The 13,965-nt window shown below is 37.0% G+C and overlaps 1 protein-coding gene across 1 annotated transcript in view; it reads left to right on the top strand.

The window, feature by feature from the left end:
- Positions 1–13,965, top strand: part of CAPZA2 (capping actin protein of muscle Z-line subunit alpha 2) — a 55,909-nt gene that overhangs the window by 18,102 nt on the left and 23,842 nt on the right. Inside the window, exon 2 of the mRNA XM_006069690.4 lies at positions 10,434–10,497. Within this exon, the coding sequence (XP_006069752.1) occupies positions 10,434–10,497 (64 nt within the window). The remainder of the gene's footprint in view (positions 1–10,433; positions 10,498–13,965) is intronic.

Here is a 13,965-nt window from a genome sequence, read left to right as displayed (position 1 = left end):
TTCAGTCATTACTTCTGCATTTATTAATTGAAATTCTGCTATAATGAAGAGCTTCCCTCCATTTGTTTATCCATTTCTTAATGTCAGTATGGACACAAGAATTCTTATTTTATTCTGTGGGTTTCTGTCATTATTTAATTTGTTGCTTGAATTGTAGCCCATAAGAAAAGCAAAGTACAAAAAAGTTTAATAGTACTTTTGTGTTTAACAATTGATGGGCGGAAATCATTTTTTTTCACAAGTAACATGTACTAACATTTTGGGTGCTGTTTTGAATGTACTACTCTGTCTTCTGCTTACCCTGGTGGCTCACTGGTAAAAAATCTGCCTGCCAATGCAGGAGACACGGTTTCGATCCCTCTGTCAGGAAGATTCCCTGGAGAAGGAAATGGCAGCTCACTCCAGTATTCTTGCCTGGGAAATCTCATGGACAGAGGAACCTGGGGTACTACAGTCCCTGGCGTCTCAGAGTCAGACATGACTTAGCAGCTAAACAACAATAAGTAGCATTATAGTATCTGCTTTTTTTCCAAGAAGCACGAGAGTGGAACATACCATTTATGTTATGTTTATCTTTTTGTATATTTTATACAAAATAATGTTTGGATCCTAGAGAAAGCAAAGAAAAATGCAGTCTATTAGCTTTTAACTCTGTATTAACTTTTTAAAACTGTTCTTGATGTGATTGTTATGAGATAGGCCTGTCAGCTGCCAGTCACTAACATAGATAAGAGAGAGTCTCCCATGCAGCCAAACCTTCCCAACAAAACCGAGGCATTCTCCCTTCCCCAACCTAGAATTAATTACAGTTTAAAAATATAGTAAAAGTACTAACTTTTTCCTGAATCCTACACCAGTTTAGAAGGACTTGAACCAGAGATCAAATTGCCAATATCTGTTGGATCATCAAAAAAGCAAGAGAGTTCCAGAAAAACATCTACTTCTGCTTTATTGACTACACCAAAGCCTTTGACTGTGTTCATCACAACAAACTGAAATTTTTTAAAGAGATGGGAATACCAGATCACCTGACCTGCCTCCTGAGAAATCTGTATGCAGGGCAAGAAGCAACAGTTAGAACTGGACATGGAACAACAGTCTGGTTCCAAATAAGGAAAGAAGTACGTCAAGCCTGTATGATGTCACCCTGTTTAGTTAACTTATATGCAGAGTACATCATGCGAAATGCTGGGCTGCATGAAGCACAAACTGGAATCGAGATTGCCAAGAGAAATATCAGTAACCTCAGATATGCAGATGACACCACCCTTATGGCAGAAAGCGAAGAACTAAAGAGCCTCTTGATGAAAGTGAAAGAGGAGAGTGAAAAAGCTTACTTAAAACTCATCATTCAGAAAATTAAGATCATGGCATCCAGTCCCATCATTTTATGGCAAATAGATGGGGAAACAATGGAAACAGTGACAGACTTTATTTTGGGGGGGCTCCAAAATCACTGCAGGTGGTGACTGCAGCCATGAAATTAAAGACGCTTATCCCTTGGAAGAAAAACTGTGACCAACCTAGACAGCATATTAAAAAATAGAGACGTCACTTTGCCAACGTAATCATGTATGGTTGTGAGAGTTGGACCATAAGTAGTCATGTATGGTTGTGAGAGCTGGACCATAAATTATGCTAAGTGCCAAAGAACTGATGCTTTTGAATTGTGGTGTTGGAGAAGACTCTTGAGAGTCCCCTGGACTGCAAGGAGATCCAACCAGTCCATCCTAAAGGAGATCAGTCCTGTGTGTTCATTGGAAGGACTGATGCTGAAGCTGAAGCTCCTGAAGCGCCAATACTTTGGCCACCTGATGCAAAATACTGACTCATTGGAAAAGACTCTGATGCTGGGAAAGATTGAGGGCAGAAGAAGGGGTCAACAGGGGATGAGATGGTTGGATGGCATATCACACTCGATGGACATGAATTTGAGCAAGGTCCAGGAGTTGATAATGGACAGGGAAGCCTCGTGCTGCAATCCATGGGATCGCAAAGAGTCAGACACGACTGAATGACTGAACTGAACTGACTGAATAATATCATGTGGAAGAAGATGATGGTTAATGTAGGAGATTTTGCCGTGGGTCTAGGAGTGTACTAGGGCTTGTCCAGAAAAACTATAATATTCTCAGGTGTAGATTGAGTATAGCTCCATGTGTGTTAGAGAGACTTCGAGGAAGTATGTGTTTGATTATTTTCAGACTTTAATTCTACTCTTGAGACCTCTTCTTGTTAACTTGTATGACTTTTTTTTCTTTCTTGGATTTGGAAGTGGGCTAGAATAAATAATTAAAAAAAAAAAAAGCTAGCTAGGAAGGATGGGTATAGGGGAATGTTTAGTCTGTAGCAGTGTTTAAAAAATACCCTGATGATAGAACAGTTTCTCAGGAAGATAAGTAATCCTTTACTCTGGTGGACACACTTTATTTTCTTTAGCAGCTGAGAAATCCAAAAATCAGATTTGTCTTATCTTTTGAAATTCACGAAGACCAGATGGAGATACTTCAGTTATAGCTGGTAAAGTCCAAGTTGTGTTTTGGATTCTCAGTTAGCTCCTATGACTTCTAAATACTCAATGGCACTTCTTTTGACCCACCATTCACTTTGGTTATTGTGAGCCGTCTGTTAACTCTTTGGTTTACTGTATGCATTTTGTGCAATGACATGGGCAAATAAGTCTAAGATGAGAAAGTATAAAGCAGTTTTGCTTTCTTGGTAAAAAAGCAAAATAGAACTGAATAAAAGTCTAAATGATATGTATTTTTTATTGAAACAACTAAAAAAAACCTCAACAGTTAATCATTTCACTAAATATGCTATATTGTGTAATATGTATATGCTGCTAAGTCTACTGCTAAGTCGCTTCAGTCATGTCCAACTCTGCGTGACCCCATAGACGGCAGCCCACCAGGCTCCCCCGTCCCTGGGACTCTCCAGGCAAGAACACTGGAGTGGGTTGCCATTTCCTTCTCCAATGCATGAGAGTGAAAAGTGAAGTCGCTCAGTCGTGTCCGACTCTTAGTGACCCCATGGACTGTAGCCTACCAGGCTCCTCCATCCATGGGATTTTCCAGGCAAGAGTACCGGAGTGGGGTGCCATTGCCTTCTCATATACACACACACACACACACACACACACACACACACACATAAATAAAATATACTGCTTGCTATCAGTACTTTAATTTTGTCAGCTTATTGGTAGTGTATAAGTCTTTAGGGCTAGTAAAAACAATTTCTTCAAAATTCTAAAAGTCCAAAAGAAATATTTGATAAATTCATGAACCGCTGCTGCTGCCAAGTCGCTTCAGTCGTGTCCGACTCTGTGCGACCCCATAGACGGCAGCCCACCAGGCTCCCCCATCCCTGGGATTCTCCAGGCAAGAACACTGGAGTGGTTTGCCATTTCCTTCTCCAATGCATGAAAGTGAAAAGTGAAAGTGAAGTCGCTCAGTTGTGTCCGTCTTAGCGACCCCATGGACTGCAGCCTACCAGGCTCCTCCGTCCATGGGATTTTCCAGGCAAGAGTACTGGAGTGGGGTGCCATTGCCTTCTCCGAAATTCATGAGCAGGTTACCACAATTTTTATTTGTTGCCTGTGGTAGTGATTAAGACTTTGTTTTTAATGCTTTCTTCCATTTACCCCAACAGAAGAAAGAGAAGAATAAGGGAACAAAGGCAGTTAGGACATTTGTATAGACATAGTAGATTCCAGTGTATGTTTAGCATATGCTATTTTCCTTTCCCTGCACCACCCACCCTTGCCTATTTAAAATCACTTATTTTTTATATTTTGCCTTTTGATTGTAATAATACTTTTAAACAGTTTAGAAGAAAATAATTTGAAAACACATGAAATATATATTTTTAATTAGCATATAGTCTCTTTTATGACTATCAACGTGTATAGATGCATGTACCTATTACCAAAATCGATATAAAGTGATTCCATCACCCCCCCCAAAACTACCTCGTTTTCTTCTTTGCCTTTGCTTCTCCCATTGTGTTCACACCCACTTCTCCCAGACCCTAGCAGCCATTAATCTGTTCTCCCTTGCTATAAAATATTGTTTATTTGAAAATATCATATAAATGGAAACTTATATCATTGCTGTGTAACCTTCTGAGACTGATTTGTTTCATTTAGCACAAGGCTTTTGAGATTCATCCAAGTTGTTGCATGTATTGGTAACTTGTTCCTTTTCATTGCTGGGTAGTATTCCCTTGCATAGATGCGTTATCACTTACCCATTCACCCATATGTGGACATTTCAGTTGTGGATTGTTCCTGGTTTTGAGCAATTTTGAATAGATTTTTGTGGAACCACAGAGTTAGATACCTGGAAGTGGGATTGTTATGTCATATAATGTGTTTTTATAAGAAATTGCTAACCTGTTTTCTCTACCAGTTGTACCATTTTGCATTGCCAAAGCAGTGTTTTAGAGCTCTAGTCGTTCTGTATCCTCCCCAGCACTTGGTATTATCAATCTTCTTTATTTTAGCCATTCTATTAGGTATATAATGGTGTTTCATGATTTTAATACTCATTTCCCTAATAATTAATGATATTGCACATCCTTTTTTGTGTTTATCTTCTGTTTATCTTCTTTGATGAAGTGTGTTCACATCTTTTGTTTACTGTTTTCTTACCGTTATATTTTGATAGTGTATGTTCCAGATACAAATTGTTCATTGGATATGTGATTTGCTGATATTTTCTCCAGTTTATGGTGACTCAGATGGTAAAGAATCCACTTGCAATGCAGGAGACCAGAGTTCGATCCCTAGATCGGGAAGATCCCCTGGAGAAGGGAATGGCAACCCACTCCAGTATTCTTGCATGGAGCATTCCATGAACAGAGGAGCCTGGCAGGGCACAATCCATGGGGTGGCAAAGAGTCGGATATGACTGAGCTACTAATACACACTCTCCAATTTATAGCTTGTCTTTTCATTCTTTTGTTGTTATTGTTCAGTAGCTCAGTTGTGTCCGACTCTTTGCAACCCCATGTATTTGCAGCACGCTAGGCTTCTCTGTCGTTCACCATCTCCCAGAGTTAGCTCAAACTCATGTCCATTGAGTTGGTCATGCCATCCAATCATCTTGTCCTCTCATCCCCTTCTCCTCCTGCCTTCAGTCTTTCCCACCATCAGGGTGTTTTCCAGTGAGTCTGCCCTTTGCACCAGGTGGCCAAAGTGTTGGAACTTCAGCTTCAACATCAAGTTGCTTCAATTAATATCCAGGATTGTTTTCCTTTAGGATTGACTGCTTTGATCTCCTTGCAGTCCAAGGGACTCTCAAGTCTTCTCCAAAACCACAGTTTGGAAGCATCAGTTCTTCTTCTGTTTTTTTAGCATTGATAACAGAGCATAAGTTTTTAATTTCAGTAAAGTCCAGCTTTTTTAATGTAAAGTCCAACTTTTTTTTTTTTGTCAGCTTTTTTAATGGATAGTGGTTTTAGTGTCACGTCTAGTAACTTTTTGCCTAACCCCAGGTCATGAAGGTTTTTCTTCTGTTTCCTTTTAATTTTTGTTAATTTCTATATTTTTCATTTAGAGCTATGATCCATTTTGAGGTAATTTTTTTTGGTAAGGAGTCAGGTTTACATTGCAGTGTATTTTTTGCTCATGCATATCTAATTGTTTGGATATCATTTGTTTAAAAGTTATTTTTCAACATTGAATTGCCTTTGTACCTTTGTCAAAAATAATTTGGCTATATACATGTGGGATATATTTTTTGGCTGTCAGCTCTATTCCATTCATTATCTATCCCTTTGCCAATACCATGCTATCTTAATGACTATAGCTTTTTTTAATACTTTTTATTATTATATTTTTATTTTTCATTGTGGTTTATTACAGGATATTGTATATAGTTAGTTCCTTGTGTTCTGCAGTAGGACCTTGCTGTTTGTGCATCTTATATCTAGTAGTTTGCAACTCCTAATCCCAAACTCCCAATCCATCCTTGCCTGGTGCCCCCAAAACCACAAATCTGCTCTGTTTTTGGAGTCTGTTTTTGTTCGTAGGTATGTTCACTGGTGTCATATTTTAGATTGTATATATAAGTGATATTCTATGGTATTTGTCTTTCTGACTTCCTTTCCTTAGTATGGTAGTCTCTAGGTCCGTCTGTGTTGCTACAAATGACATTATTTCAGTCTTCTTTTATGGCTGAGTAGTACTTGTGGTACACACATCTTTATCCATTCAGCTGTTGATGGACCTTTAGGCTGCTTCCATGTATTGGCTATTGAGAGTAGTGCTGCTATGAACTCGGGGGTGTATGTATCATTTTCAGTTATAGTTTTGTTCAGATACATACCCAGGAGTGGGATTGTGGTTCTTTGACAGCTCTATTTTTAGTTTTTTTAAGGAACTTCTGTGCTGTTTTCTATAGTGGCTGCATCAATTTACAGTCCCACCAACAGTGTAGGAGGGTTCCCTTTTCTGTACCCTCTCCTCAGCATTTATTATTTGCCGATTTTTTAACAGTGGCCATTCTGACCTGTGAGGTGGTTGGTACCTCATTGTAATTTTGATTTGCATTTCTCTAATAATTAGCGATCTTGAGAATCTTTTCATGTGTCTGTTGGTCATCTGTATGTCTTTCTTGGAGAAATGTCTGTTTAGGTTTTCTGCCCATTTTTTGATTCAGTTGTGTTGTTGAGTTGTATGAGATGTTTGTATTATATTTTGGAAATGAAGCCCTTATTGGTCACATCATTTGCAAATATTTTCTCCCAAATAGGATGTTTTTTCGTTTTATTTATGGTTTCCTTTGCTGTGCAAAAGCATAAAAGTTTGATTGGGTCCCATTTTTTATTTTTGCTTTTATTTCTTTTGTCTTGGGAGACTGATCCAGGAAAACATTGGTAAGATTTAGGTTAGAGAATGTTTTGCCTATGTTCTCTTCTAGGAGTTTTATGGTGTCATGTCTTATATTTAAATCTGTAAGCCATTTTGAGTTTATATGTGTTTTAAGCCATTTTGTGTTTTGATGTGAGCCAGTGTTCTAACTTCATTGATTTATATGTGCCTTTCCTGATACCACTTGCTGAAGAGACTGTCTTTTCTCCATTGTATATTCTTGCCTCCTTTGTCAAAGATTAATTGACTGAGGTATATGGGTTTATTTGGGGGCTTTGTATTCTATTCCATTATGATCTGTATATGACTGTAGCTTAGGTGATGTGAACTTTTCAATTTTGTTCTTTTTCAAAATTGTTTTGGCTATTCTATTTCATTTGCCATTACTACTTTGTGTTTACTACTGAAAGTTGCTCAGTGGTGTCCAACTCTTTGCAACCCCATGGACTATACAGTCCATGTACTAAACAATCCATGGAATTCTCCAGGTCAGAATACTGGAGTGGGTAGCCTTTTTCTTCTGCAGGGGATCTTCCCAACCCAGGGACAAACCCAGGTCTCCCACATTGAAGGCAGATTCTTTATAAGCTGAGCCACAAGGGAAGCCCGTTTGCTACTGAGGGTGTGAATAATATTTGTTCCCTCTAATTTTCTAGACAAAATCTTTTTTTTTTTTTTTAATACTTTGGTGGTGTTTATGGCTGTTCTGGGCATCAGAGTGATTTCTTGATCTTGTTTGCATTTAAGGGAGGGCATATTAATACAAAATAGCCAAAATAATCTGCATTCATTGGATTCTTCAAACGTAGAAAAATAATAGTATAGGAAGCATTGGTGTTAGAATCAGCTTATTGATATGTATCAAAGAAATTCTTTTTGGATCTTGATTGTGCATTCATTGAATTTGTAGAATAGTTTGGGGAAAATTGTTATTTTACAATAAGGAGACTTCCAATCCATGAACCCAGCATATCTGTTTATTTAGAGCTTCTTTGATTTCTTTCATCAGTTTTGTGTAGTTCTCAGAATATTAGTCTTGCACATATTTTGTTAGATTTTTACTTAAGTTATAGGTTCTTGCTCGCTCCTCTTGCTTAGTCTTGTCCAACTCTTTGCAACCCCATGGACTGTAGCCTGCCAGGCTCCTCTGTCCATGGAGTTTTCAAGGCAAGAATACTGAAGTGGGTTGCCATTTCCTACTCCAAGAAAGTTTTGTAGGTTTTTGAGTAGTTTTCCTTTATTTGTTTAAGACTCCTTGGGATTTTTCATTGGAAAGAATCATGTTTGCAAGTAGAAAGTTTTATTTATGAAATTGCCTTTCATTCCTTTTTCTTACCTTATTGCGCTCTCAGTGTGATGTTAAATAGGAGGGATGAGAACAGACATCCTTGTCTTGTTCCTGATTTTAGGTGGGAGCTTTCAGTCTTTGACCACTAAGGATGATGTTAGCTACAGGCTTTTTTGAAAATATCTTTTATCACATTAAAGACACTGTCTTTTTAGTTTGCTAAGAATTTTTATCATTATTGGTTGTTGAATGTTATTAAATAATTTTCTGCTTCTATTGAGGTAGTTGTGGCTTTTCATCTTAATCAGTTGATATCATGAATTACTATTCATTTATTTTCAAATATTGAAACAGCCCTACATTTCCAGGATAAACTCCACTTGGTTGTGATGTGTTATCCTTTCTATATATAATTGGATTAAATTTGCTAATATTTTATTGAGAGGATTTTTGCATCTGCCTTCAGGACGATTTTGGTCTTTGAGTTGTGTTTCTTATAGTATTTTAGTCTTTGGTATAAGATAATGCTCTTCTTTTTTAAAAAGTTGGAAGTTGTTTTCACTTCTGTTTTCTGAAATAATTAGTATAAAGTTGGTATTTCTTCCTTAAATACCTGTTAGAAGAAAACCCGAAGTTTTTATTTGTTGAAATGCTTTTAACAATAAATTTGATTTCTTGATAGATCTAGGACTGTTTCCTTTTACATTATTTTTAGTTTCCACATCAGAACAGTGACAAGTGGACAATATGAAATAAGGCTTTTGTTTTTGCCAAGTGTGGTCCCTTAATTCAGTGACTACTTGAGTGTGTATTTTAAAAATCACCTGGAAAGCTTCTCTCAATAGTGTGTTCTGGGCCTCATTTCCAGAATCTAATTCAGTTGGTTGGGTAGGACTCATGAATGTACATCGGAGAAGGCGATGGCACCCCACTCCAGTACTCTTGCCTGGAAAATCCCATGGATGGAGGAGCCTGGTGGGCTGCAGTCCATGAGGTCACTGAGAGTCGGACACGACTGAGCGACTTCACTTTCACTTTTCACTTTTACGCATTGGAGAAGGAAATGGCAACCTACTCCAGTGTTCTTGCCTGGAGAATCCCAGGGACAGGGAGCCTGGTGGGCTGCCGTCTATGGGGTCGCACAGAGTCGGACACGACTGAAGTGATGCAGCAGCAGTAGCAGCAGCAGCAGCAGCAGCATGAATGTACATATCTGACAAGATCACTGATCAGCTTAGTTGAAAGTTATTGTATAGTGATTGGGAAATTATTATAATTACTCATAATTTTTTCAGTAAATGACAATACTGGGCTTGTCATCTAACCTTTCAAAAATATATATATGTATGTATTCATTAGTGTTAATCTCTGTAATATAGCCCTTATTCTCTTGAAATATGTCTGTCAGTATACCTGTTGATGGCGCTTCCTTGGTGGCTGAGACAGAAAAGAATCTGCCTGCAATGCAGGAGACCCGGGTTCAGTCCCCTGGAGAATGGAATGGCAGCCCACTCCAGCATTCTTGCGTGGAGAAGTCCACAGACAGAGGAGCCTGGCAGGCTCTAGTCCATGGGGTCACAAAGAGTCGGACACAACTGAGTGACTAACAGTTTCAAATTTCAGTTTCACCTGTTGATATTTGTCTCTCACTTATTTTTGAGCTAAAATTTCCCAAGATTCAGTCAGGTGTCATGTTCAGAGCATTTTGAATTTATGCTTTCTTCCTCTCTACATTTTTCTTTTTACTAATTTATAGATAGATAAATTTATAGACTATTTGTAGATAGTCTATAAATAAATAGTCTATTTATAGATATAAAGTCTATCTATAGTCTATTTATAGATAGACTTTATAGATAAGCACATCTGTATATATACATGTATAGACACATGGATATATATTTTTTTGTTGTACCTAAATGTTTCTTAATTCTTCTTACATTTAAATTTTCTTGATGGGTCATTTGTTTCCATTTTAGTTTAAAAGAAAAATTTGCTTATAAGAAAATCTTTCTATGTAGGCAGCTTTGAATCCTTAAATGCATTAGTTATATGTATAGTTTATCTGCATTCAGCTTATGCATTTTGATTATATTAAATAATTAAAAGAGTAATAACTTTAGGGTGTTTGAGTGAAAAAAAAGTCAGTCTTTAAAATCTTAAGCCATTTTCAATAGAATTTTGAAGCAGTATAATTCCACATGGTTCTTTGGTTGTTTTAGCAGAGGCCTATACTATAGAACATTTATATCTTCATTTCTGTTTCAGGTGCGCATAGCAGCCAAGTTCATCATTCATGCTCCTCCTGGAGAATTTAATGAAGTGTTTAATGGTGAGTGTTTAATTCATAACAGTAAGGCTTGATGTATCCAGTACTCATTCTTTAAAGAATAAATTACATAACCAGTAACTAAGCTAAAGAGAATGGGTAGAAAAATCTGTATTTTCTGAATTACAATGAAAATGTTTGTCAGTCTGCATTATGTAAGGTCTACAATATAATATATTTATGACATACGATTATTGTACCTGATAAATTTTAATCCTCTAAAAGAATAACATTAAATCATTTAAAAAGACAAGAAGATTTTAATTTAACTATTCTTTGGAATTGTGAGATGCATTTTTTGTATTTCTTTTAAAGAAAAGCTTAGTAGATTAATAAGAACAGCCAAGAAAGGGAGAAACACTGTTTCACCATGCCTGTTTCACCTGCTTAGAAAATGACATCACATGTAAAAAAATTTGTTGTTTAAATTATAGCTCATAAATCAGTTACCAGTATGCCTTTCTTTAAACCTCACACTATATGGCAAATAGTTTTATAATTGTTCACCCATAGAGGAGAAATTTAAATATAACATAGTCTCCTGGTTGCTGTAAAAACTCTAAAATACTTCCTTTTTAACAGTAGGAACAATGTGGTTGAAACATTGAAACAGTCATGCAGAAAATGGCTTGTAGTGATCTTTATACAAAACTTTTTGAAAACAGTTTTGAGAATAAGCTGCCATAAGTACTTTAAAAAATGTGTTACTTCTACTTCAAATATTTGAAAGCCTTCACTATGGTCTTAAATGGGTATTCAGTTTCATTTTTTAACCATTCTACTCCACAGTAAGCTATTTAAACCTTTTTTTTAAGAAGTTTAATCATTCATTTTCATTCATAGTATAAGATATAATGGAATCTCACCTCAGAAAAGATTAGTTTTGAAAGTCAAAAAATGAGGCAAAAAGTGTTGCTGTTGTGCAGTCAATCAGTTGTGTTCAACTCTTTGCAACCCCATGGACTACAGCACAGCCAGGCTTCCATTTTCCTTCACCATCTCCTGGAGATTGCTCAAACTCATGTCCTTTGAGTTGGTGATACCATCCAACCATCTCATCCTCTGTCATCCCCTTCTCCTGCCTTGAATCTTTCCTAGCATCAGGGTGTTTTCCAGTGAGTCAGGTCTTCACATCAGTGACCAAAGTATTGGAGCTTCAACTTCAGCATCAGTCCCTCTAGTGAATATTCAGGATTGATTTCCTTTAGGATTGACTGCTTTGATCTCCTTGCAGTTCAAGGGACTCTCAAGAGTCTTCTCAAACACCACAATTCTAAAGCATCAACACCACCTTCTTTATGTCTAACTCTCACAACCATACATGTCTGCTGGAAAAACCATAGCTTTAACTGTATAGACCTTTGTCAGCAAAGTGATGTTTCTGCGTTTTAATATGCTCTCTTAGGTTTTTCATAGGTTTTCTTCCATGAAGCTAGGCGTCTTTTAATTTCATGGCTGCAGTCACCATGTGTGGTGATTTTGGAGCCCAAGAAAATAAAGTCTGTCACTGTTTCCATTGTTTGCCCATCTGTTTGCCATGAAGTGATGGGAATGTTCAGTTTTAAATCACCTTTTTCTCTCTCCTCTTTCACCTTCATCAAGAGGCTCTTTAGTTCCTCTTTGCTTTCTGCTGTAAGGGTGGTGTTATTTGCGTATCTGAGATTATTGATACTTCTCTTGGCAATCTTGATTCCAGCTTGTGCTTCATCCATCGCGGCCTTTCACATGATGTACTCTGCAAACAGGGTGACAATATACAGCCATTATATACTCCTTTCCCAATTTTGAACCAGTGCATTATTCATGTCCAGTTCTAACTGTTGCCTCTTGTCCTGCATACAGGCTTCTCAGGAGACAGATATGATGATCTGGTACTCTCATGTCTTTAAGAATTTTTCACAGTTTGTTGTGATCCACACAGTCAACTGCGTTAGCTTAGTCAGTGAAACAGAAGTAGATGGATGTTTCTCTGGAATTTCCTTGCTTTTTCTGTGAACCAGCAGATGTTGACAATTTGTTCTCTGGTTCCTCGGCTTTTTCTAAATCCAGCTCGTATATCTGAAAGTTCTCAGTTCACGTACTGTTGAAGCCTTGCTTGGAGGATTTTGAGCATGACCTTGCTGGCATGTGAAATGAGTGCAATTGTGTGGTAGTTAGAGCATTTTTTTGGCCTTGTCCTGCTTTGAGATTGGAATGAAAACTGACCTTTTCTAGTCTTGTGGCCACTGCTAAGTTTTCAAATTTGCTGGCATATTGAATGCAGCCCTTTAACAACATCATCTTTTAGAATTTGAAATAGTTCAGCCATTTCAAATCCTAAAATACCTTAGAAAAATCCCCTAAATTATCCACAAACTGTATTAATGTATGATTTAGTACATAGAGTTACATATGGCAATTGTTACGCATTTAAAAATTTAACCACTGAGCTACACTCAGGAAGAATGGTAGTCTATATTGTGAAAAATCTGAAAGTTAAAATATTCCCCCTTTCAAGATAACTATAAAATCTGAAGCAATAAGTTGGGAAGCTGGGGAGAATTCAAAAATACTTCTGTTTCCTGTAGGGCTTAAATTCTGTTTTAATATTCAGCCTTTTTAATCTAAATACCCATTAATATGTTTGATGGTTGGGACATTAAAGAAGGCAGAGTCTCTTTTCCCTTGGGTCAAAATTGGCATTTAACTTGATAAGGGGGAAATTGCACTAAAGTCAGTGGCTCCCAAACTCCTGTACAATTTACAGAGCCAAGAAAAATTACAATTCTGAGAGAAGTTTTTCACGTACTGTTTTGAGTTAAATGCCTTACAAATGTATTCATCAGAAAGACCCTTGAAGAATATATGAGTCCTAGAAATTGCTTTTGTAAGTCTCATTGGAAATTAATATTGAGTTAATACATTCTGTGTTGAGGTCCAGTAGATTTTGGCATTCAGGATAAGCCATTCAGTAGGCCTAGGCTGGGGCTGTGGAATGGAAGTGGGAGATACAAGATATGTAGGTTTTAACTGAAAGAGTATATTAGTGTTAAAAAGGAATTAAATATTTGAAGGGAAAAAAATCTCATATGCATTTGATTATTTTTATGCTATTTTTGTTGATAACATTAACATCAGAATAATTTCATGAACTCCACAAAGGTTAGAAATGCAGAGTCATAACCTTGTCAAATTAGTGCTTCCCAAATGCTGTTTCCCAGATTGACTGTGTTAGAATCGTTACAACATAGATTTTTGGTCTTAGTTTTCTGGAACTGATGTGTTATCTGGGCAGGAGCTCTGAAATGTATACTGTTCTTTGTTTTTTAGACTCCCACTCATCACCCATTGTTCTAATGTGTGGTCTGACTTGAAACCACATCCCTTAAGAGTAGTTTTTATTTTATTCAAATTCTTCTCTGTTTCTTTCATTGTATTCTACATATGATAAAAGTTTGAACTTTTTTTTTCCAGAGTAAAGATAACAGGATC

This window comes from Bubalus bubalis, chromosome 8 (assembly GCF_019923935.1).
Source record: "Bubalus bubalis isolate 160015118507 breed Murrah chromosome 8, NDDB_SH_1, whole genome shotgun sequence".
Lineage (NCBI taxonomy): Eukaryota > Metazoa > Chordata > Mammalia > Artiodactyla > Bovidae > Bubalus > Bubalus bubalis.
This window is presented reverse-complemented; position numbering and strand designations above follow the sequence as displayed.